This window comes from Plectropomus leopardus, chromosome 12, assembly GCF_008729295.1.
Source record: "Plectropomus leopardus isolate mb chromosome 12, YSFRI_Pleo_2.0, whole genome shotgun sequence".
In the NCBI taxonomy this organism is placed as follows: Eukaryota; Metazoa; Chordata; class Actinopteri; order Perciformes; family Serranidae; genus Plectropomus; species Plectropomus leopardus.
Genome location: NC_056474.1, coordinates 17,545,568 through 17,571,767, shown reverse-complemented (window position 1 = coordinate 17,571,767; position 26,200 = coordinate 17,545,568). Strand labels below are relative to the sequence as shown.

The 26,200-nt window shown below is 40.1% G+C and overlaps 1 protein-coding gene across 2 annotated transcripts in view; it reads left to right on the top strand.

The window, feature by feature from the left end:
• LOC121951460 (receptor-type tyrosine-protein phosphatase S-like) overlaps nt 1–20,036 on the top strand; it is a 97,560-nt gene extending 77,524 nt beyond the window's left edge. For both annotated transcript variants that reach the window (XM_042497789.1, XM_042497788.1), the window contains 18 exons: nt 176–429; nt 646–733; nt 962–1,180; nt 2,003–2,160; nt 3,841–3,852; nt 4,080–4,192; nt 5,884–5,981; nt 6,653–6,776; nt 7,230–7,405; nt 8,127–8,246; nt 9,043–9,197; nt 10,325–10,610; nt 11,934–12,112; nt 13,574–13,700; nt 13,797–13,922; nt 14,725–14,879; nt 16,070–16,205; nt 17,350–20,036. In XM_042497789.1, the coding sequence (XP_042353723.1) occupies nt 176–429; nt 646–733; nt 962–1,180; nt 2,003–2,160; nt 3,841–3,852; nt 4,080–4,192; nt 5,884–5,981; nt 6,653–6,776; nt 7,230–7,405; nt 8,127–8,246; nt 9,043–9,197; nt 10,325–10,610; nt 11,934–12,112; nt 13,574–13,700; nt 13,797–13,922; nt 14,725–14,879; nt 16,070–16,205; nt 17,350–17,418 (2,595 nt within the window). In that variant the 3' untranslated portion in view covers nt 17,419–20,036. The remainder of the gene's footprint in view (nt 1–175; nt 430–645; nt 734–961; nt 1,181–2,002; nt 2,161–3,840; nt 3,853–4,079; nt 4,193–5,883; nt 5,982–6,652; nt 6,777–7,229; nt 7,406–8,126; nt 8,247–9,042; nt 9,198–10,324; nt 10,611–11,933; nt 12,113–13,573; nt 13,701–13,796; nt 13,923–14,724; nt 14,880–16,069; nt 16,206–17,349) is intronic.
• Nucleotides 20,037–26,200: the final 6,164 nt, after the last annotated feature.

Below are 26,200 nucleotides of genomic sequence, written 5' to 3'. Positions count from 1 at the left end.
TTCAGTATGTAAATTATTAAGCTTTAGAGGTGTTGGTAGACAGAAGTAATTACTCTCACAGCCAGAGAGGGGAGACAAAAGTTACGCACTCTAGCTTTAAAGTACAATAGGATATCATCAGCGTACAGTTTATAAAAAGGCATCCTGTTCTAACTTGCGCTTTCCCCTCCTCCAGGTGGAGTATAATCGGCAGAAGATGGAGGTGGACGCTCGTCTGAGAAAGGCAGTGATCCCAAACCTTCAGCCTGACACCGGCTATGACTTTAAGATCACTGCTCCAGAGGGCAACATGGGAGGTCTTCGCCACCGCATCTCTGCCAAGACCTCCCCACCAATCACTATCCGCCGCCCTGAGATTGACCACACCCGTGACACTGAGACCACAGTCACCATAATCCTACCGTCGCTGGAGACTCGCACTCCTGTCAAGTAAGAGTATTAGATAGTCGCCATACTTTTCATAGACGTGCTGCACTCAGGTCAGATTATATCTAAATGTGTGGAACATGATGATAACAGTGTCTGACGGAGAAGATGTTAAAGATAAAAGTCTTTACCGCAACAAGTTGGCATGGAAATGTGAAAATAGTTTGTTTGCTGTTGTCTCAGTGCACCTGGTGTTATGTTGTTTTTCTGCTTCCTCAGGAACGTGTATGTTGTTGTGGTTCCGCTGAGGAGAGCCCGCGGTGTCATCAGACACCTCAAGAGCCCAGATGAAATGGACCTTGAGGAGGTGAGAACCACAACAATGACGGCACCAACTGATGTCTGTGCCTGGAAGGAGGAAAGGACCTATAAACACACACAATCCTATTGCTTAGAACTCCTGGCAACACTTACCTTTTATAATTTAGTACCAGTGTTTAAAAATTAGTCATAGATATTGGAACGTCTCTTATTTTTCCTGTCCGTGTCTCCTCTGTCTCTGTTTCTCTCTTTTTCTCTTCTCTCCATCTCTCAGCTGTTAAAAGACATCAGTCAAAAGCAGAGGGATTCTCGGCAGCAGAAGCAGGTGGACCTGCGGCGGGCTTACATCACAGCCCGTTTCACACCTGCCACCCTACCGGCCTTCTTCACCCTGGGGGACCAGCTGGACTACGGAGGCTTTGAGAACCGAGCTCTAGAGCCGGGGCAGGAATACGTCTTCTTCATCCTAGCTGAGCTCAACTCCACAACCGGGGTACCAAAGCAGCCATGTCACTTCTCTTTTCTTTGCGTGTTTATAACCACTCCCTCACTTCCCGCTGCCTGTGCTTCCCTGCTGCAGGCTGTCACTTTACATTGCAATCAATACGGCCTCAATGCTAAAACAATAAAATGCACGTCAGTCAAAGTGTTGTAAGCAAAAGGCAATAACCTTCACGTACTTCCATCACCAACGCTAATAAAGAGTGAGTGTACCTACTGTGGCAGTAGAAGAGATATTGCCCTGCGTGCTGCACTGGATCGTATATATGTGCATTTGAATTGGAAAAGACGTAAATATACGACTTGAATTAGGATAGATTTTACTTTTTATTACATGTTTTTTATTAGGGACATTTAACCCAGGGGACGTTCTTCAAAAGTGCTTCAGAAAGGCACTAAATAAAATGCCTTTAATAAAAAGGCACTTTATTCAGTTTATTGTAATTATACAAGCCCATATAATGTCAGTATGTTTAGCTACATTCTTGATGTGTTGTCTGAAGTGCAAAGATAGATCAAATATGATCTCATACACACATGTTTAAAGGCATGTGCAGCTTGGCCAAAATTACAGGAATGCCTTTTCAATCTAATGCAATCCAGTGCAACAGCTCTGCAGTGACTACAACCTCTTCGCAGGTTACATTTTGTTGAGACTTGGTGACAGAGCTGTGAGTTCAACTTTTTTTGGGGGGGCATATGGTAGTCTGTTGAATTTTTTTATTTATTGCTTTTTAGTGTCAAGGTTATTTTGTCAGTGGAGGTTTAAAAAAATAAAAAAACACCCTTATGTCTGCTGTTTGTTTGTTCACAGAAAATGTACGTGGCGAGCCCCTACACAGACCCCGTGATTGCCCCAGATTCAGACCCCCAGCCCCTCGATGCAGGTGATGGTCTGATCTGGGTGGTTGGACCCGTCCTGGCAGTGGTCTTTATCATCTGTATTGTCATCGCTATCCTCCTTTACAAAAAGTGAGTGGGACAGCTTTTAGTTTATCAGACTACCTCTAAATGGGTTTTGACTACTCTGTTTGAGTTTTTGATGCCTTTTTCCACCAATATGTGGGATTTGTTAAATGCAAGAAAACCTGCTAAAAATAAGTAATAGACTACGTTCCCATTGCCAGTAGACCACAGCAGTGTACACAGCTCTGCAGTAGACTGGTACGCCTCTGATTTTTACTGGTGTGTCACATTTTTATGTTAACACGCTGGAAAACAGGGTTCATAAATGGTAGAAGGCAGCATGGAGGCTTGTGAAAAGCATTGTGGCAGGGTCAAAAGTAACACATCCACCTGGGTGTCATGTTTCCATCACTGCAAATCACTACAGGAGCCAGTAAATATCCATGACTACTGCGTTATTTCTCTCGGGAATAAATGCCGATTGTAACCTTTCCCACTAAAGACAAAAGCCAGATGTTAGTGGTCCGTTTTTTTGTTGTGTAGATAAGATTGAGTGAAACAAGCCCCAATTGATCCTTACTGATAATATAAATCATTGAAAAAGGGTCACAAATATATACTTTCACGTTTAAAAAAGCAGCTGGACACTGTAGTTTTCAGTGATCACTCAAATGGTGTAAATGGTGTTTTGGTTGGATACTATCTTCAGTGAGGGATCAATATACATTTTGGTATTCTAGCAAGTAGAGCTGCAGTGATTAATGAATTAGTCAGCTGTAAAATTAATCAGCAACTAATTTGTTAATTGATTTATCGGTTTGAGTATTTGTTTTTGTTTTGTTTTTTAGAAAAAATAATTCTAAATTCTCTGATTCCAGCCTCTTAAATGTGAATATTTCCTGGTTTCTTAACTACTCTGTGACAGTAAACTGTATATCTTTGGGTTGTGGACAAAACAAGACATTTGAGGACGTCATCTCGGGCTTTGGTAAAACACTGATTGACATTTTTCACTTTTTTTGACATTTTATACACCAAACAACTAACCAATGTATCAGTAAAATTATTGACAGAGAAGTTGATAATGACAATATTTTTAGTTGCAGTCCTATTAGTGAGTATTCATGGTACCAGTATGACGTATGTTGTATTCAGTCACAGTAAACTAAGGTGTACAGGTTCGTGGTTTTGAAGGTACACTGATGCGATGATGTGGCTTATCTTTGTTTTTCTAATAGTTTTTGGACAACAGTGGAGCTCTATGGACCGCGCGATCAGTTATATCAGACTTTGGCTGCACAGACAGTTCTTGTTAGTGCTGTAGAACCGATTCATTGTTAGTTTTGTTTGGGCGGATTTTTGACAGAAGAAAAGTATTGAATATTTCCAGACTCATTCTTTAAAGATACATTAAGTCTCTGTCCATCACGCTCTGTGCTCACACTCTGCCAGCAGCTGCCACTGATATTTTTTGTATCGGGATTGTTAAATGTTTGACTGTCCTCCCACAAATGCTCAACTTTCAGCCTGATATCCATCAAATTTGTTCCAATTTCAAAGTTTGCTCTCCCCTCAGACGGCTACGAAACAGTCTGACCTCACTCCAGGCCTGTGATATCTGCTGCAAGTCATCAAGCTTTTGAATACTAATGCAAAATATTGATTTTCCTCCCTAACAATCTGTCTATTTCCTTCCTTTCCTTCCTCTAATTATTCCTTCCCTTGCTCTTGTTTCACTGGAAGCAGCAAACCTGACAGGTAAGATTAAACCAATGTCAAGCTCTTTGTTCATTTTAACCCGCAGCAATTACATGATAGCAGATGCTGTAAAGAGTACTTGTACAAATCCGTAAAACGGCATATTTGTTAATGCACTATTTACTCGAATCAAGGAGCCATGCTAATGATGTGTCACCAGTCTGGTTTTCTCTCCCTGGTTGTTTGCATGCGCTAATTGCTCTTTTGACTCACTTGTGTTTGAGCAGCAAGCGCAAGGACTCCGAGCCGGGAACCAAAAGCCTTCTGAGCAACGCAGAGATGATGGCCCATCACCCGACGGACCCTGTGGAGATGAGACGCATCAACTTCCAGACTCCCGGTATGCAGCATGGGCCCACACAGGCACCCAAACACACACTGTGTATTTGCATGCTAAAGTGTACTTCCGATTGCTCATCATTTGGTGATGAAATATTCATGCGACTAATTTTAACTTTGGTTAGATTATGCAGACAAGATTGTGAAAGTACTCCTCCGCATCACAACCAACCTGGCAGCTTCCAGTCGTTTCGAGATCAAAATGGCTGCTGCCCAGGTAGTACAGTCAGTGCTTAGTCACGGCTGAGTCATAACGGTGTGACAAAATCTGATCATCTCCGCTCGCCCACAGTCCACATGCCAAGCTGGAGATAGCGCATCAGAACAGACAGAAATGACATGAATCTGTCTTATCGCTCCTGAATGTTCCTTAGCCGGGTTTTAACGGTCAGAATCAGATATCAAAAGGTGAGCTGTGGGTTAACTGTGATCATTTATGAAGGAATTGATTCTGCTCTCGCCAGCATAACTGACTAAAACCCCACTGTGAAGTAACTACATGGATTTTGCCGCTCCCCACCCCCTACAGAGCGAGATCTAACAACACAGCTGCTTTGGTTGTGGCACCGGGGCGGATGATGCTTCGCTTTCACTTCTTCCATTAAATTAACAGCATCCAAAAAACACATGGCCTCGAGGAACTGAATCACTGTTCTCACTATATTTTCATGGTTGCAGTTTATGGAAGTCTCACAGGGTCCTTGTTGAAAAGGAGGCAAAATGTGTCACCATGGAGAAAGGTTTAGTGCTTAACCTGCCAGGATATATAAAGTCAAACGATACTATTTTTAAATTAATCCATATATGAAGGTTTGAAAGTTGTTGTTTTTCATCATCGTAGGAAGCAAAGTACACAGAACAAAGCACTGCAGCTCTCCTCTTCTATCATATGAATTTTTTACTCTCATGTGGCAGCAACCCTGAAGCTCCCACCTCACCCACTTCTCCTCTCCTGAGATTTGTGCCTTCTGAGATGCTCGGCAAAGATGAAATTTGTTTCCAGCTAAACCGACTGATGCTATCTGAGGTCATTTTGGTCGTGACAGGAGCGTTTTTTCGTGATTACCTGTGGGTTGTGCAGTGCCCGTCCGATGGAAAAAATAACCACTGATACGAGCCTGTTTTTGATTGCTGTGGCTGCAGAGTGAGACTTAAACGCTCCCACATCGACATGCATTCCAATTCAAGAGACATCAAGGATGCGTTCTGACTTAAATACACTGTGTTTATCGTGCACAAAGCAGTGTTTCTTTGATTTATTGTTGTAGCTATTTGCCTTTTAAATGGACAATGGATCGCTATAGCTCCTCTTTTCTCGCTCCAGCTGCAAACAGAAATGACTGTACAAGGCATAGGTTGCTTCTTCTTGTGTGGGTGTGTGTTTGTGCGCGCGCAACCCCTCCTAATTAGTCTTCTGTCTGTGTTTGTTTTTTCTGAGTTGTTGCTCCTCTGATCACAGAGAAAGCAATTTATCAGAGAAAAACAATTTACAAACAAACAAGACTCGCCTCACTTTGTCCTCGCACATGGATCAAAATTGATTTTCTGCCTCAGTGTGCTCCTTAATGATATGTGATGTTCTCTGATTGTATAATTATCTTCACGTCTTTGCATATGAGTGATGCTGACCTGCAGTAATTTAGGTTATCCAGCTGAAGCTCGCGTCACCTCTGACCCCTTGTTGTCACGCAGGTATGATGAGCCATCCTCCCATCCCCATCAGCGAGCTGGCCGAGCACATAGAGCTGCTGAAAGCAAACGACAACCTGAGACTCTCACAGGAATACGAGGTGAGTGATGTAGAAGAAACTATTGGTCACTCATTTTGATGAATAATAGAATGAACTCAATGAGCCACAGCTAATCATATATGAATATATGAGTTTAATGACAAAGTGAATCGGATCTGAGACGCTCTTGGTACAGCATGAACATGGACAAAGACGCCCCAACAACTTAAAGTAGCAGAAGAATCATTCAGTCTTATTCAGCACATTTCACATGCATATAGCTGCGTCTGTCATTGCAGTTTAGATCAGGGTCTTGCTCTCACAGTATCTAAACATTCAGACACCCTCGAGTTAGTGAAGGACTCTTAGGTCTTCAACATGTGTAAATCATGCATCTACATACAATTATTCATGATTACATTCACCGACTTTCACAGGTAATACTTTTCAACAACAGTGAGAAATGCATTATGATTCCATATGAATGCAAACATAACATCCTTATTGTTTAGAGATGTTAAGCCTGTTAAGCCTTCGCTTCATAAAGCAAATCTTATTTAACGTTTGTATCTCTGCGTGCAGATTATATGTTCATGATTTATTCAGCGCTGCAATTTGTTGCTGCAACTAGTCTACATTACAGAGCACTCTCTTTCCATTACCCTGAAAAGCACTACTAAATATGCCACCACGCACTGTTAACGTGTGTGTGTTTGCTGCTTCTTCAACAGTCCATCGACCCTAGTCAGCAGTTCACCTGGGAGCATTCAAACCTGGAGGTCAACAAGCCCAAAAACCGCTACGCTAACGTCATAGCGTACGACCACACCAGAGTCATCCTGGCCCCCATAGAAGGTAAATATTAGCTGGAAGGGAACAAGTTAAAGAAGATGTTTAGACATCCTAATGGGAGGGTCTGTGTTTGTGTTCGGGGGGGTTGAACACACAGAGAGGGGAGGGAGAGCTGCGTGATGGATGAAATCTGAAATTGCAAACTGTGCTCAACACTGGCTGTGTGCAATGGCATGAGACTGACAAACAGCGCGAGTGCATTCAAGTGCAGCCAGCACTCCTCCAGAACAAGAAGGGGGAGAATGGATTTTGATCTGCAGCTCATGAATTTACACCGACGGAGTCTTGTTTGTTTGTTGTCGTCCGCTAGTCATCCAGCAGCCTTCTGTTGGAAGCCGCGGCTGCCAGAAACAAACAGTTCGTTAGGCTGTTTGATGTCATACATGCAGGTTAATTTATTATGTTGCTTTTGCAAATTGTAGTTTAGTGGGAGCCTCACAAGTGTCTCATTTTCAGGTATCCTGGGGAGCGACTACATCAACGCCAACTACATTGATGGCTACAGGAAGCAGAATGCCTACATTGCTACACAGGGACCGCTGGCGGAGACGTTCGGGGACTTTTGGAGGATGGTGTGGGAGCAGCGAGCTGCCTCTGTCGTCATGATGACGCGCCTTGAGGAGAAGTCACGGGTAGGAGTCCAGTCACCTTCTGACGCCGTTTATATGTCTCACTTTTGTATTTTTTATGATATTAGAATTTTGCTGAAAGAATTTGATAAAACTGGCTCAGATTTTTGAAGGGTGGTTGTATGAGATACTTGATGTTTTAAAGGGTTAATTCAGATTCACATCATAACACAAGCTAACCAACTGGTCAAAGCAGCGACGGACCAGCTGCTCTTCAATCAATCAATCAGATTCTATTTATAAGAAATCAAATGCAATTCAAAGTGCTTTACAGTGTGATTGAAGAAACAAAAACAAGAACAACATATGAAATTAACAAAATGGATCTTAAAAAATGGATCTCAAAAATAATTAGATTAAATTAAAAGACTAAAAACAGTAAAAAAAAAAAAAAAAAAAAGGAAATTTTGATAGAAAGACACTACACAAAAGCTTGTTTAAAAATATAGGTTTTTAGTTTAAAGTTTTTAGCTTTTATCTTTTTGCTGCTCATCCACAGGTAATACATTAATTTGCTTCCGTTTTGGTACATCCTCCACTTCTCCAAACTGAGGACATACCGAACATCATCTACTATAGTGTAGTACTGTAGTATGCATTGACTATTGATAGGTATAATACTACAGTACAACCCACTTAAAAAAATCTGAACTATCCCTTTAAGAGTAGATCGTTGAAAAACTGTAATTGTTGTAATAACGGTGATATTCCTTTATCTGTATAGATAAAGTGTGACCAGTACTGGCCAAGTCGCGGCACAGAGACGTACGGGATGATCCAGGTCACCCTGCTGGACACAATGGAGCTTGCCACGTTCTGTGTCCGCACTCTTTCCCTGCATAAGGTAAATAAAGCCCCTCTTTTTCCTCGCTGCCTCTCTGTCTGTATCCACCCCTTGACTCACCGCTCTGCCCTTTCCTGTGGAAATTACTGTCATATCCAGTGAAAACCACTTTGATCTCTCCGGTTTACTGTTAGGAACCAACTGGAGTAATCATGAATTTCCTCCGTCACTGAACGAGTATCGCATGTGGACACACGGAGCAGAATAGATTAGTCTGGGCTTCACAGAGTGTTCAAACCAGGCCAACCTCCCTGTGTCAGGCGCTGAGATTTGATCACTGTTGGAAGCGGAGCACTTTCTTATAGCACAGGGCTAATCTAGGAGTGCCAGACTAGCGTGTCTCCGTGGCCTACTTACAAACACAGAAACTAGGCCAACTGTAGCTTCCAAGTGTAGCAGCGCTTCTCAAAATTTTGGTTGATGTGTTGTGAAATGCCAAGTTAGGAGATCCGTCATACAGTGGAGAAAAATGCACATGAAATATTTAGCAGCCTTAGTATTAGTCCTGTATTTTGTGTAGAGTGTGCATAATGTAGAAATATTTGGGGTATTTGTTTTCTTTCGACGATATGAAGTTTTTCCTGTAACAGATACAATATTTCAAGGATTCCTGTACTATGAACCTTTCTGGAATTATTGAAGATAGTTAGTAATATGTCAGTAATGCAGTAAAACAACTGGCAAATATGTCAGTTACCTTTAAATACTTATAATTCAGTCATGCAAAAGGATGAAGGTTACACGTGTATATGCACAGACAGTTATGACCTTTTTTTTTGCCTCTCCCTGATATCAGAGTGGCAGCAGTGAACGGCGAGAGGTGCGTCAGTTCCAGTTTACAGCCTGGCCCGATCACGGCGTGCCAGAGTATCCCACCCCATTCCTTAACTTCCTCCGCAGGGTCAAAGCCTGCAACCCTCCTGACGCTGGACCTATTATCGCTCACTGCAGGTACAGTACACACAGCCAGGCTTGTCATTTTGGGGACTGTGGTTATTTAATTCCTTGACAAAAGTTAGATGATGAGATTGAAACCGCTTTTATGACTGTTCTGTAAATATGAAGCTACGGAGAGGTCACATTTAGCTTAGCATAAGGACTGTAGACAGTTGTTTGTTTTATCAGTTCAAAAACCAAAGTTGTGGTTTAACAGGGATCACTTGGGGAGGCTGTTTTTTGACCAGGTGCTTAAACTTCCTGGAGTCTCCATTGGTTGCTAGGATACCTCATGGTGATAACACAACTCCATGAAGTGTCAGCAGCCAAGAAATAGCCCAGTACAAAGTCCCTGGATAACCATAACTTGTTTTTATGCCTTAATACTGGTGACAGCCATAGAAGGACGCAATATGTTTGTAGGGTTGTCCGTCCAAAATTTGGTGGTCAAAGTTCACCTTACGAAACACTTTACTGTCCATAACTCAAGAATCCATCCATTAATTAGGACTAAATTTCACACATATATCTGGCATGAATCATCCACATTTTGCCAGAAAATACACTTAATACTTTTTATTAAATTCTTCCAGAGTCTTCACTAAATACATTATTGAGTCTGGACAGACATGGACGACATCTGCAACTTGACTGGTTGGCAGAGGCTTCTTAGCTGTTCATTGACATCAAAACGTCATCATGTTAATGTCTACACAATATGAAATTCTAATGTCAATCGAGATTTAAAATATTGCCAACACAATATTCATTTCAACCAGAAGTTAAAGTCTGTCTGACGTAAGAGTCAAAATGTCATTTTGACATCTGATGTCAGCTGGGATACAACCATGAGGCAGTAATTCTAGTATCATTATGTTTTTTGCCTGGATTAAAAAAGAAAACAAGACAAAACATGTTGATAAGTGATCTTTATAGGAGCTGGCAGGCAGATTTTTTAATCTTTTGTTACTGGTCTGTATGCTAAGCTAAGGTGAGCTAACTGGCTGGTGGCTTTAGCTTTATATTTGACAGACATGAGAGCGTTATCAATCTTCTCATCTAACAGCAGCAAAAAGAGCTAAAAGCCCATTTCCCGTAATGTTAGTCCACTGACATCCCACTTATTCCTCTCCCTCTATCAGTGCTGGTGTTGGTCGCACCGGCTGTTTCATTGTCATCGATGCCATGCTGGAGCGCATTCGACATGAGCGCACAGTGGACATCTATGGTCACGTGACCCTGATGCGCTCACAGAGGAACTACATGGTGCAGACGGAGGACCAATACAGCTTCATTCACGAGGCTTTGCTGGAGGCCGTGGCCTGCGGGAACACCGAGGTGGCCGCCAGGAGTTTGTACTCGTACATGCAGAAGCTGTCCAAGTTGGAGACTGGGGAGCACATCACCGGCATGGAGCTGGAATTCAAGGTAGAGGGCAGGGGAAAGATTTTAGATTAATATTCTGCCTCGCGTATTCTGAGATTTTGTCTGAAAAGAGGAATAGAAAAGTGGTTTAGATAGTTTTGGTTCGTGGCTCCTTAAAACAAAGCCATCCACTCATAATTCATCATTACACATTGCATGAGAGTGTCTGAGTGGTGAGCAGTTCTGCAGGAGATTGATTTTCCTTTTCTAAAGTTAATTTTCTTGAATAATATTTAGAGCCTTGAAGATGTAAAAGTAAAAAAACATTTTTTTGTGAAACAAAAAAAAGAACACTTTTTCTACTCTCCAATCCTGTTATCTCACATTCACTCAGATTTGTTTTGCAACCACTAGTTTTAATTTTTAAAGCCACTAGAATACAGTGGCTTTGAACATTAGCTAACCAGGCAATTAACCCTGAATTAGTCTTGTAAACCAAATCACTTTTGGTTTGCTAGATAATATTGTTTAAAGGGACTCACTGCAGATGAAAATATGCACCTTTTTAATGCACCGGTTAATTTTGAAAATTTTCGCTATTTTTCCAACAAAACCTGTCGTCTTTCAGTCTAGTTGAGAGAGAAATATTATACCTAAACACATTTAGGTCACAGAATTGAAGATACCCAGTGCACACTTTTTTTTGACAGCTTACATTAACTCGTTGAAACCTGAGCAAATTGGTCTGATTTCTATCCAAACCAGGGAAATATGTGACATATATATATATATACATACATATAGATAGATAGATAGATAGATAGATAGATAAATATTGAAACTTTCCTGTATTTAAATGTAGTACTTTATCATTTTTCTTTAAAAAATGATTTTTCTAGAAAATTCTTCTTACTTAAACCAGACTTGTTATCCCTATGTGAAGGTTTTAACAGAGGGGTTTGTTCATAAATCATTCATAACCTGTTTCATAAAACATTTCATTTGTCAAAGCTTGGCAAAAAAATATTTTTCATGGCTGTTTAGTGTTTTCTGATTTATGGAGTGTTAAAAAGTGATATTTGAAATTTCCGCTGTAAAATATTTAATTCTTAATATCTCAAGAAAATTAAACAAATAAAAAATGAACCTGGCTTTATCCAGTGTTCAGATTTCTGTTCTGGGAATTTTTGCATATCAGGGCATATGTAATAAGATAACAATTAATAACCACATTTAAATATAAAATTTCGGAAAACTTATAATACAGAAGATAATTGTCTTGTCATGTAGTTAACCGACCGGGGAAGTTTCATGGTGATATCCGTTTATTAACCTTTGGTGTCTCTCCTTAATCTTCACATATTCCCTTTTCCTCTCTCCACACAGCGACTGGCTAACACCAAAGCCCACACATCCCGGTTTGTCACAGCCAACCTGCCTTGCAACAAATTCAAGAACCGACTGGTCAACATCATGCCCTATGAAACCACCCGCGTCTGCCTCCAGCCAATCAGAGGCTTGGAGGGCTCCGACTACATCAACGCCAGTTACATAGACGGATATAGGTATGTTCCCGACCCCGTAAACGCTAATATGACCTGATCCCCTTGTCCTCCTATGAAGTCCTTCTGAGTGAATGGATTGGATGGGTTTTCACCGCAGTGCTCCCACCTGTCACCTCCTGTCAAATCTGTCGTTACTGTATACATGTTACCGCTATTCGTCTCGCTGCACGGCACTCGCTTCGGTCACAGCGCTTCTGATGATTCAGGCATTCAGAGTGGTTGTACACACATGTTTTGACTGTTCCCCTTCTTGCCTGAAGCTTGACCCGCTTTTCAGTCTGATGTTTGACAGAGGGAGAAACAGGGAGGATGATGGGAGGAGGTGGCTTCTAAAAGGAATACTTCGCTGAATTTCAACCAGTGTTGTGTAATAACGAGAGTAATTGCTGTAAATGAACTGTGGCAGTCTTGACAGCACCCAGATCTCCCTGCTAATCTTTTAGCTCTCGGCCTGTTGCTCGAACTACACAGAGAGAGCTTCTATACACGAAAAGTATAGAAGCTCTCTCGCTAACGCTGCCGAAACTCTGATCAAACTGTAACGCTAAGCAGTGTTGCTGAAATATACACCAAAATTCTGTTACTGCATCTCCTATTTCTCGCCTAAAATGTCTTCAGTAGCATGGTTCAGTACACTGTTTGCCTGTAACTGGAGAGTTTGTAAATAAAAAGTGGGCACCATACTATTTCCTTTTTTGTGAAACACATATGCTGCAAAAAATTAGATTAAATGGTAAAACAAAGCAGTGCTGATCAAATATACACTAAGATTCTCTCACTGTATTGCCATTTTCAAAGCCAAAGGTTTTCAGAAATATATTTTAGTGCACTGTTTGGCTGTAATATGAGAATTTGAGAATAGGTAGTGTGTACCATACTGTTTCCTGTATTGTTGAAATGGAGGTCAAAAATACTGAGATCAAACGGTAAAACTAAGCAGTGCTGATCAAATATAAACTAAGATCCTGTCAGTGTATCGCCATTTTCTCACCCAGAATGTCTTCAGAAACATATTTAAGTGCACTGTTTGGCTGTAATATGAGAATTTGTGAACATGAAGTGGGCGCCAAAACAGGCTGCAAAAAGAAATTTTAGTCTACCATTTAGCTGTTATTCGAGATCCTTTGTTATCACCCGGCTGCCATATTGTTTCCTGTGTCAAAATGGACAAGCTTGCATTACTTCACCCACCAGCTGGAGCATTAATTGGTCTGGTGCGGTGCAGCACATTCTGGTAGTTGGAGGTTTTCTAACTTTTTTAAGCAAACACGAATGCCACAGTCCTTTTTGTTTGTTTTCTCATGTGTTGTCATGTAGCACCAATTCCAAAAGTCCTACTGCATAGACAGCTTAGGTTTATGAAAAGACAATCTCTTCATCAGTGAAATACTTCTTTAATATGTGTACATTTGTGTGTGTGTTTGTTTGTTTGTTTGTTTGTTTGTTTGTTTGTTTATGTAGGCAGCAGAGAGGCTACATTGCCACCCAGGGTCCTCTGGCTGAGACTACAGAGGACTTCTGGAGGATGCTTTGGGAACACAACTCCACTATCGTGGTCATGCTCACCAAACTGAGAGAAATGGGACGGGTACGTATGCACACACAAAGAGCCACAAATAATAGAAAACGTCAGCCCTGTGCACTTTGTCATCAATCCTTTTTTTTCTGTTCTGCTCTCTCGTAGGAGAAGTGTCACCAGTACTGGCCTGCTGAGCGCTCAGCCAGGTACCAATACTTCGTGGTGGACCCCATGGCTGAGTACAACATGCCTCAGTACATCCTGCGGGAGTTCAAAGTTACAGATGCCAGGGTGAGTTTGTGGTGTCTGTGTGTTTAATGACTTGCTCTACTCTTGTATGTTGTATTTAAACATCAGTGTAACATTACACTCTTTGACTTTTCGGCCCCATTCCCAATTCATCAGTGCTGTTAGAAGGCAGCGATGCAAAGCATGTCCTATCGACCTGTAGTGTGTGTTGGTTAGTGTGTGTTTTGTATGTGAATGTGTGTAATACAACAAGTTAGCACTATCAGCAAGTAGCCTTTGATTACTCATTCAACCAAGCTGTCTCAGGATCACCTTGACAGTGTGTGTGTGTGTGTGTGTGTGTGTGTGTGTGTGTGCGCGTGCGCGCGTGTGCGCACATGCTCTCACGCACATGTCAGCCAGTCATAGATAACTCCAGTTAAGCCTGTCCTGCGCTGACGCCACATCGACAGATGCTCTATTGATCTCCATTAAAGGGGAGTCAGGAAGGCTGAGCAGAAGAGAAAAGATGTAATTGCCTACTGAGTGGCTGACAATAGCAGACGCACTGACGTTACAGCTTGAAGTTAACCACAGCCACTGATCCAGGGTCAGATAACAGTAATCATTAGAAGGAAAAGAAGGATATTGCCTGGCAGAATCGTACTCCTTAGTCGATATAGCAAGAGGCAGCTCTTAAAATAGTCTTTTTGAAATATTCACCTAACATAAACAATAACTACACCTTTCAAGGATAAACATCTTAATGCCTGTTGAAAAAAACATCAGACACACTCTCAGATAAACTCAGCCTGCAGGTTTTTTGGAAAATCCTTCTTCATTACTTTTTTTCTCACTCCTTCAGGATGGCCAATCACGGACAGTGCGTCAGTTCCAGTTCACTGATTGGCCAGAGCAAGGTGTGCCCAAATCTGGGGAGGGCTTCATCGATTTCATTGGCCAAGTGCACAAAACCAAGGAGCAGTTTGGCCAGGACGGACCAATCAGCGTTCACTGCAGGTAAGCAGTCGAGTTCACCTTAGCAGCTCATGACAAAACTATTCAATGCAGGGTTCCCACGGTCATGAAATTCCTGGAAAAGTTATGAAATTAGAAAAACCTTTTTCCAACCCTGGAAATGTTTTGGAATCAAAAGTTTTGAATATATATTGTTGAATTGTAAATATGTTCAGAAATATCCCAAAACATGTCTAACTTTATACAAAAATATGTTGCGTGTGATAATCGATTAGTTCTTTAGTTATCTAACCCCCAAAAAGGGGCGTGGCCTTGATGTTCTGCAAAGTGCCCATTTTTGCTGGTCTGGTCTTTTGGCATATGAAGCTGGTTGGCAGCAGGAATGTCTAGTTTAAGTCAGTAAAGATAGCAGTTTGCTTATTCACAAATGCATGGGAAATATGTGTTTTTAGTCCTACCCCTTTAAAATACTTCAATAAAGTCACGATAATGGGGTAAAATATTATGAACAAGTTTTAGAATACGTATGGGAACGCTGTCATTGTTAGTAGAGTGGTGAATGAGTCCTACAACCCAGAAAGGAGTTAGCATTTCAGCCCTTCTGGTTCCCTCATCTCAAAGTCAGAGGGCTTTTTGAATGGGTTTTTGGTTCGAGGCCTTCAATAAGGACTGTGGTTAACACGAGTATAAGATATTTTCACGTTTAATTCTGCAGCATAAAATACATCAGTAAATACAACTCTTGTAAATTTTTTAAGCTTTTATGTTACTTGTAAGTTGCTAACAAGTGGCTAAATAAAACTATAGAACGTCATCATGCCAAACATGGCGTTACAGCCTCATTGTGGTGGTGATGCTGAAGTCATGCAGCCATGGTGTAGTTAGTTTAAAGCCTTACCTTAGCTTTTACTTCTGTCAATTGCATTTAGGCGTCAAAAATCCTAAAAGTGGTGTTCATTTGAGAAGTATCATAAACATTTGTTCACCACAGAGTTGATTTTCCACAAAATCCAAAATCCAATGGAAAAATCCCATCGGCTTTTTGTCAAGGTAACCAGGGCAATGCTAACTTCATGGTTAGCCTCCAAAAAAAACATCATCCCTTCAGCACTCAGCGAAAAGTATGGTTAATTGTACAATAACTGCAGTGGGTTGGTCTGAATGTAGCATGTTGTTGTATGCACTCTGACACATTGTTAACTATATTCCAATGTTTTGCTTTATGGCTGTAGTGCTGGCGTGGGGCGGACAGGTGTCTTCATCACTCTGAGTATTGTCCTGGAGAGGATGCGTTACGAAGGGGCGGTGGACATCTTTCAGACTGTCAAAATGCTGCGCACACAGAGACCCGCCATGGTGCAGACTGAGGTAAACACTGAACAGCATGTGGGACTTACCGACTCATTAAGCAGGGCAGAGACACAAGCAAAGCACTGAGCACACTAATGGTACTGCTTAAAGGGATAGTTCACCCCAAAAGCCGTAGCTGTAGTGCTTTTTTTATCAGTCTAGTTTGTTTTGGTGTGAACTGATAAGCGTTGGAGAGTCAGCTCAGCTTGTGGTGCAATAATTCTTACCAGAAATTATAATCCAGTTACTTAAGATAATCCACAGACAGCTTCATGTAGGAACTATTTTCTTTGTAACGAACTGCACTCACCGTGTCACCTTGCAGAAAGAAGCGTGCATCTACTCCTGGCTAAGAGGCTCATGCTCATAACAGCGCAAGATGTAAACATTAATGCTGTCCAGCTGATATGTTAACTAGCTCAGTAGTGCAAGGTGAGCTAGCAGTAGATTCTCGCTTCCTTTTGCACAGTGATACAGTTTGTGGGTATAGTTTGGTGGAAAGTTCATGCATGAAACTGCTCACTGCATGGTCTGGTGTAATGATTTCTGAAAAGAGACATTACTGTTGAGTGCCATCTAGTTCCATGAATGTAAGAGAATGAGAGTGACATCTCGTTGAATAAACTATATTATCCTTAATATACATTAAGAGGCACAAAACCTGTACTGTACGACTTCAGAAACTCCCAAAACATCAGTAGCTTTTAAACTTTGGCCTTCTGTGTGGGGCATATTTTTTTCCGATTGTGTTTAGTCATGTCTCAGAATACTATACTTAATTTGCTGAGCATGTCTTGATATCATTTTTGGTATTTGACTTACTTGAATCTCGGCATGTTTTCACAAATGTTGATGTTGTTAATTAGCGAAGAGGGAAAAAAAATGTGGAAGTGTGATTTAAGTCTGCAAATACAAATTTTACAAAGAACACTTAATCCTTAAGTTAATTTGAAAAATGAGAAATCACCAAACTGAGAGATTAGGTAGATAGATTTGACAGTCAGACTTTCCAATAAACAGTAAAGTCAGGATTTTAGTAAATCCTCTGTAACAATAGCAGTGTCGTGAGCCTTGTTAAAAAATGACACTGGATAGGTGCTGTGAGCCCGTCTGTTTGCAGTAATGATTTTTCACTCTGTCCGTACCCTCCGTTTTTCCGCAGGATGAATACCAGTTCTGCTACCAGGCCGCTCTGGAGTACCTGGGTAGCTTTGACCACTATGCAACGTAAGTGAAGAGACGACCACCCATCCATCTTTCCGCTTCGAGGTCCACAAACAAAACCCACGAGAGAAACAACAGAAAGACGGCCTGAAATAAAATGAACATTGAACCTTTTTTTCCGGGAGCGAGACTCAAAGATGAATTCTACACCAACAAGGACAAAAAGCAACAACAAAAACAGCAACAACAACTCTGTGTCTGACAGCACCCACACTCATCAGGGGTCTCCCTGAGGAGCTGCTGGGTGCGGAGACTATCCATGTGTAATCCATATACTTACCTCAGTGTTCCAGTGTGAAGGACGTATAATACATGTGTGTTGTGGTCAGCTATCTCCAATATGAACCAGTGAAATACAAACAGCTTCTGAACAGGAATTATGATACTATATGTGTATAAAAAAAAAAACATACAAACAAAAAAAAACCACACAAAGAGCCTGGATATTTGCTGCACCCTAAATGGGCTTTTTATCCTCAACTTTGTATCTATTGGTTTGGTGTACTAAGGGGTTACAAAGTGCAAAGGTGAACATTTCTATGTGTCTGTGAGTCTATTTCAAAGGTGTCTACTGCTGCCGCAGGTAGCTTTGATTATTGTTTAAAGCAGATGACGAGGTTATGCCTCAGAGGAAGCCTACTGTAGGGACTCACCCTGAGGACTGTTGGAGAAGCATGTGGATTTTCATTTACCTGACGCACAGTGCCAAGAGAAACCGTGCAGCGTGAACTTGAACTGTGGCCTACAAGAAGAGATGGCTCCCTCTTTTATCCAGCATAAAGTCAGACTAGAGACCAGCGGCCAAGGATCAGTTCAGTTCACGCTCCCCAAATCGCGTCCTCACTGAGGCCTCAAAACAAGCGATTAGAGCCCGTCATATCCTCATCTGGGCTGAGATGTTGCATTCTTCGTTAAACAAAACTTGCTTGCTAGTTGCTGTAGACCTTTTTCGTCCTCATCCTCCCCTTGACGTCAGCCCCGTTGTGTCAGTCCAGCAGTGGCTTATTGAAAGAGATCCTTACAAAAAAGCTTCAATCCCGTCACAACATCCCATTTCTGCAGATTATTTGTGTGTTTCTACTGTACGTCTTTGCCTTACGCCGACTTACTTCTTGTGTTGAAACATGCTGCTTAATGTTCATGCGTTGTGTGCTAAAATTTTATTGTCATAAAGTATCTTAAACCGAGGATGAAAGTTGTTCCCCGATCATCTTCCTCCTCTGAAGCTTACCTACTTGAATTGCACGACTTTGCAGTTAAATCAGTCTGGTGTTTTACTATTTAAGGCAGTGAAAGATAATGAGAGAAATCCCCCCCCAAAAAAAGCATTCAGCGCGACTCACGTTCAACAGTCCTCTCCCCTGCACCTGACTAGCCCACCTCCATCCATTCAAATTCTCTCTGTTCCTAAATCACACTGTACAGAACATCCCAACTTAACCAAAATGATGTTTTCCCCCCTCTGTCCTCTCCAGTTCAACTGCACAAGTCTGTGATATCGATATATATCTTTTCTTGATTTGACATATAATCATAATTGGTCCCACGTGGTGATTGACGAGCACAGCGATGTTCCAGTGTATCAGACATCTCGGGCGATTTCACCGATTTTGTACATAAAGTCTATCATTGGAGTCCTATACAGTACAGTTACATACGTCTGAGCACAAGATATAACGTGGGATTGGATGTGATGTAGTTCTTATTGTCGCAAAAAAAAAAAGCCTTATTGTTATCGTTCACTTTGTCATATTTATTTCATATGATTTTTTAAGATATTTATTATTCTATTTTGTTACTTTTTATGTTTGTTTTTAATCTATTTATTTGGGATATCTAGCAACTATAACCAATAAGATGTTTCTTTGGCGAGCCAATGTTAAAGTATGATATTGTCACTGTTTGTTTTTATTTTATTTTAATTTTTAATGGTCAGTTTTGGTGCTTTTTTATTTGCTTTATTATTATAAAGTATGCCCTCTGTGTAGGGTACTATTTGATACTGATTACTGATGTCCGACTAGTTAGCTAGAGATGTACGTTAGAGGCAGACCTAGTTTACAGTGATGCCCTCTTGATGCCCTCCCCCACTCGACCTCCATAGCAACAGCCGTGGTGTGATCGTAGCAACAGAGGTATGGTCCGCCCTACCATGATAGGTTTAAGGGCATCAGAGAAATTAGATATATAGCGCAGACTTGTTGGTGAAAACCTCGGACAAGCTGTTTAGTTTGCAGGAAAGCACATGGTAGCAAGTGTATTTTTGACAGAGAATGGGTTAAGAAATGGCCCAGCTACACACACACACACACACACACACACGCTCAAAAGTTATTGTTTATACCTGAAATTATTCTGATATGAAATTTATGTGTGGTCCAGAAGTCTTGACAGTGTGTGACATATATGAAATATGTTATTCCTTCGATTTCTAATGATTATTGTGTCAAGAGAAATATTAAAAAGGCGCACACACGAAGCATAATATGAAATGTGTTGAGGGCAAGCTCTGACGATGCCATCCCCCTCACTTATGTACCTGTTCTTTCCTTTCAAACCATGGATGTAGATATTGTATCTTGACTTTGTATTAAAAGCAGGATGATTGGATATACAGCACAATGAGCTGTTTGTTTCCTGTGGGGTTCTTTGTTTGTTATTCAGTCCTCGTCCACTAGATGGGACCAAAGAGACTCTTCATTTAAATGCACTCCTGTCACTGCGCCCAGCTTTTACTAAAAGCACTGCACACAAAATTACTGCTACAACATGTTTGGAAAGTGGATTCAACTTTTGGCTTGTTTTCTGCAACCAGAGTGTACAAACAGTTTTAAGCCTTTTGGAGGCACAAATTAAAGTTGTATTCAGTTTGACTGTAACAGTAGGAAAAAGGCAGGATAATTTATAGTTCATGTCACATTTATTTGTTAGAAATGGGAAAGATTAACGGTCTACTATGCAGAATCCCCCACCCAAAAAAAAAAAAAACAAACACTTTGTGTCATACAAAGGTAATCCCTCACAGTGGATCTCTTTCACAGCAGACAAGACTGGTCATAGTAGGAAAAGCACAGGTGTATTCAGTAACATTAACGATGGCTCAGTTCCATCAACAGTCCCAGTAAGATATTTAAGTGAGCCAGCATGTTAAATACCAGGACCTCCCCTAACTGAAATGCAGCTATCATGAACATTATTGAATGCACCTGTGCATTTCCTATCATGACGTGTCAAAATGTCCACTGTGAAAAGAGTCTATCACTTAAGACCCGCTAGAAGCGTGCGGCAGTGGTTTTATCTATTTTCATCTTGCTTTGCTTTGTTTGCAATGTTACTGCGCAGGACGCAGGTGTCACTTTTCATAAATATAGCACCCAGGTGCAACACCATAATTAGCATGCACCTATGACAAAGCTATGAAAGACAAAAAAAACAACTTGCAAATATGGCAAAGAAGGTTGGATCTGAGGTTGGCTTTCACTGTCATTTCTCTGGGGATACTGTGTACAAACAGTGACTGCAATTTATTATACCTTTAATGGCCGCTGGTAGTGTGAGGTTTGAAATACTTTACATTATTTACAATGTAAAATATATTGAACGATGGTATTTGAATGGTTGCTCTGGCAGAGCAAATATGTTCACCTCAAGTCGGATACATCTGACCTTTCATAAAAAGTGAGGTTTGCCAGTCATAGTTATGACTTGGATATTGACATGAACAAGTTGGAAACTTAATGTTAACTCTGATATGACAGTTTGCTACTACACATACTATGCAGGAAATATCTCGAGGGGAAAAACATTTTGTAATTTTGAGCATTAAACTTAATTCTTGTCATATGAAATGATAGTTTGAACAAAAAAAATAATGTAAACAAATATCCTGACAGTTGAAATGGCAGTTACCACCGGCATGTTTGTGTGGTAAACATGAAGCTAGTAGCAGACCTTTAGCTTAGCTTAGCACAAAGACTTGAAGCAGGGGAAAGCAGTTTAGCTTTGCCCAAAAGTAACAGAAACAGCTTTTTTGACAGATTAAACTGACAAAAATATAGTGTGTTAATTAGTGACCTTTAAAGGTGCTTGGATTTAATTACTCTTTTACAAAGCGAGATAATTTTCCAATTTCCAGTCTTTGTGCTTGGCTAAGCTAATTGTGTAGCCGGTCAAACTTAATATTTAGCGTACAAACAGTGATATCATCCTCCTTATCCTACTTTTGGCAAGAAATAAAAAGAGAACATTTCCCAAAATGTCAAACTATTCCTTTTAGGTACACTCATGGTTGAGGCTTTGACTAACACAGGGTTCCTACAGCTTAAAGCAAGTGAGATTTAAGCCTTAAGGTTAGGGGAGATTTATTTAATTTTTCAAATATTTATTGTATGATTATTATTATTATTATTATTATTATTATTATTATTATTATTATTATTATTATTATTATTATTATTATTATTATTGTTATTATTATTATTTCTGAGTTATCCACTATTTTGAGCTTTTGCAATGTAATGTCAGAAAAAAAAATTATCATAAAAAATCCAATCTCCAATGTCTTGGCATTTTTATGACTTTTTAAAGATTGATTTAAGACATTTTAATGCCACTGCAGGGAACAAAAAAAAAATCTGTTGTCATTTTGTCTTGTAGGGAAACAAAATGAAAAGATTGTCAAGCTCAAGGTAAAAATGATAGAATTAAAGATGTCTGAGTTCCATTAAGTGTCGCAATAAGTTATTCCAGTGAGCCCGCATGCACATTTTCAGGCATCCACTTAATGGAATGCAGCCATCACCAACGACATTAAATACACCTGTGCTTTTCCTACCATGACGAGGCAAAATGTCTGCTGGAAGCGGAGTGAAACCGCTACTTTTGTGCGGAGGGAAACCGCTAGTGTAGTTTTCTTCGACGGTAAGACACAAACCACAACATATTGTTTTTACACATCAGTATTTGGACACATTAAACTGTTTCCAGTTTCCTTTGTACAAGGCTAAGCTAAGTGTCTGCTAGCACTAGCTTCATATGAAGCATAGCCTCCAAACACAATGATATATCTTTACCTCCTCATATAACATTCACTTACTGCAAGAAAGAAAACTGGCATATTTCTCAAAATGTCAAACTCTCCTCACTGCTGGCAGTTTCTCCCGCAAATATACGGCGGCCGGCTGTTTTTTTTTTTTTTTTTTTTTTTTTTGGCAACAAACCACCTGGATTTAGGGTTAAACCGTAAGCTAAAACACCTTTCTGGAAACAATTGAGGCGATAAATGAGAAGTAACCGATTCTTGTTTAATATTTTTTCAGCGCTGCTTAGTTTTACTGTTTAATCACAGTATTTTCAACCTCCGTTTTTACAGTACTACTACTACTATACATGAAAGGATATGGTTAAAAACAAGTCATCCGGCGGATTTGGGCTAAGAGATGAGCAGGGAGATGGATGCTAGTAAGTTTACCTCAGTTCATATACCACACTGTCACGATACAAAGCTGAAAATTGAAAAAATATCCATGCAAGGTTCACTCATTCGTTAAGTTTTAAGAGCTTTGAACAAGATAAAAACAAGTCATTAAAATTTAATGAAATTTAATTACAATTTTGAAATCTATTTTAACACAGTCCCCAAAACAAACAGCTGAAATTAGGTTTGAGTCTGATGAATTTGGAAAAGCAGCAGGCGAGTGGGGGAAGATTTTTTTTTTGTATTATGAGTCCTTGAAAAATCATTAATAAAGTTTTGAAATGTCTGTGAAAATGTTTGAGGACCCTGTAAACAATATAGGACCTGGAAAATTAAAGACTACTTTCAGTTATCCAATAAACAATGTAAGATATTTCTTTACATCTTTCATTTTCCTTTTTCTCTGCCCTCTCTTTTATTCAGTAACATTCTTTAGGACAACTAGCTTATGATGAGGAGGTGAAGAGGAATGTTGTTTGATAGTGTGTGTTTTCAGCACAGTGGGGCACACACCCTGGCATGAGGAGATGTAATCGGCCACAATTTACTTTGAAACTCACTAAATAGATCTGATCTCAGAATATCTCTACACGTGTTCAACTTCTCAGTACCACACGCAAGGTGTCCTTTGCTGGTGTAAAGTTCACATACAGCAGCAGCGTCCTTATTGTGTCTCACTGTGATTTGTGCGTTGATATGGGTGGAGAGTGACTAACCTTTTACCTGCTACTTCCTTGAAATCTCTTAGAAAGGAAGAAGAAACGAAAGAGTGTGTATGGCATGTATTGTTCTGTCCATCACAGGACAATTCATTTGTGGTTATTTGAATACTGTTGTGCAGTATTTCCTTCTAGAGATGTGTTGAGACAGGCCCCGTAACTTTACACCTAAGAATACGTTTTTGTGCAGGTAGCTGTGTAGTTTTCTTCAAGCCTCACATGGTGACAATTCATACCCCGCACAATGAAGTCACGAAGGCCAATGTGACCCTGAGCTTCGTTGCTCCAAGCAAACGCCTACTGAGCACAATAGATAATGTTTATCAGAAAATGCTGGCATCAGTGTGGGTTGTGCAGCGCAGTATGTGCATTTAATTCTTCCATTTAATTCAATACAGAAATCAACCCTGGAGGACTGATAATAATTCTGCAGGCCTATTATATATAGATGATAAAACTTTATTATACAAAATGTTCCTGAGGTCATATACAGTTTTTCTGAATAGTTTCTTATTGTGAATTTTTATATTGCTCCAGCAGAACCTGCAAAAATACAACAATTCTTCACATAGACTTCAAATCATACTTGTGATAACACATGCTGGTGTTACACTTGGCACAATGTTTGAACTAAAACTTTAATTATGGCGTAACATACCACCATTCAAAATGCTAAACTCATCATGATTGGCAACGCTGACTGCACAGTGGTTACTAAATCCTTCATTTCAAATCAGAATACATTGACAAAGGTCAGCACAGCGCTCTGAGCTGCGTACAGAGACAGAGGCGGAGGCGGAGGAGAGGTTAGGGTAAGAGGGGGGAGAGTGAACAGAGACAACATCTGGAATGACACCATGAAATCATATGATCACCCGTGGTTTGACAGAGCCAGCAGCTGCATGAGGAAAATTGCCCAACTGGATTATCCTCTATGTACTTCAAAATGAAAATGACCTCTGACATGACAGCGAAGTGCGATATGTAATGTGGGTGGGAATCATTAGAGGCCCCACAATACAATATTATCACATTATTACTTCTTTTAAAAACAGTGGAAAAAAGGCAATGAGCAACATGGGAAGAAATGTTCTATAACACTGCAAGAAATTAGTAGATTAAGAAAAAAAAATGATTTAAATGGGGGGAGGGTGATGTTTATTTCAGTAATCTGTGTCTGGTAGAACTAAAAAAAAAGCAACTGATCATGGTATTCTAGTAGGCAGCCAAAAGTTCTGTATTTGCAATATTTTGTATATATGTCAAATAATTATTCTTAATTCTTGTACTATACGCTTGTAAATTTCTTAGGTTGTTTCTTCATTTCTTCTTTTTTTGCTCATTGCCATTTTCCCATGCTTTTGAAAAGAAATCAAGCCGATTTGCCCAGGTTTCAAAGGATTAATGCATTAAGTTTTTCATTATTATTATCATGGATATAACTACCGCAGACCCACATGGGTTTACACAACACCATAAATAAATATAAGTCAGAATCTTCCGATCTTCATTGTCATTGAAACAAAATTCATAAATCCTGACAATAACGTTTTATTATGTAGCAGTAGAGAATCAGAATAATTACTAAATGGTCCATTTTGTCTCTCTTTTCAAGCTTTTGAGAAACAGAACAATCATTTGGTTTTATCATCTGCGCATCAAAATATTGGAGGGTTTTGTCGAGCCATTTCAAGGAAAATCATAGATTGTGCAGTACAAAAGAAAATGAAACTCACTTTCTACTTCACCCAAATCCCACCGCTGACTCAATCTGTTTCCTCCTCAGAACTGAAGATGTGGAGGTCAAAGGGGCAGAGACCTGGTCGAGAGGTAATCGCTCACAATATTGGAAGTCTGAGCTCATGTTCGGCGGCAGCCAAACTCAGACATATTTTCTCGTGTATTTGCTGCATTTCTGTTCTCTCTGTTTGGCAGATGGTGTGCTGGTTTTTTTACACTACATGTGCATGAGCCATGAGTGGAAAAATAAAGAATGTAGCTCAAGTAATATCCACAAACCCATACGTCCTTTTAAAAATTATTATAGATTCTTAAAGGGACAGTTCAACCCAACTTCAAAATTACATATTCTTCCTCTTACCTGTAGTGATATTTATCAGCGTAGATTGTTTTGGTGTGAGTTGCTGAGTGTCGGAAATATCGTCCGTAGAGATGTTTGCCATCTTTTGATTATAATGGAATAACAGCAATGTCTCTCAAAGTCCAGTTTCGTGTAGAAATTCTATACTTTTTACTGAACTTTTTAGCGTCACAACCCCCACAAAATGACTTGTTTAATTATCAGGATTTGATCCATTTGGTCCACTAACGTATCAAAAGTCTGGAAGAGCAGCATGATGAAATAATTTGATTAAAATTCAGGTTAGCAGAGCGCTAAACTGGAAGTTATCCATTCGGCAGCACTCAGTGCAGAAGTTGTTTCGATCGTCTGGTTAATTTTTATACTCCGCAGTTAAACATTTTAGCTTTCATGTGACACTGAGCAACTCTCATAGGAATATACTTTTTTGTATCCTGTTCTTTAAATACATCCATGCATTCAATGTTTACGTCTTGTGCAGATGTGAGCCTCT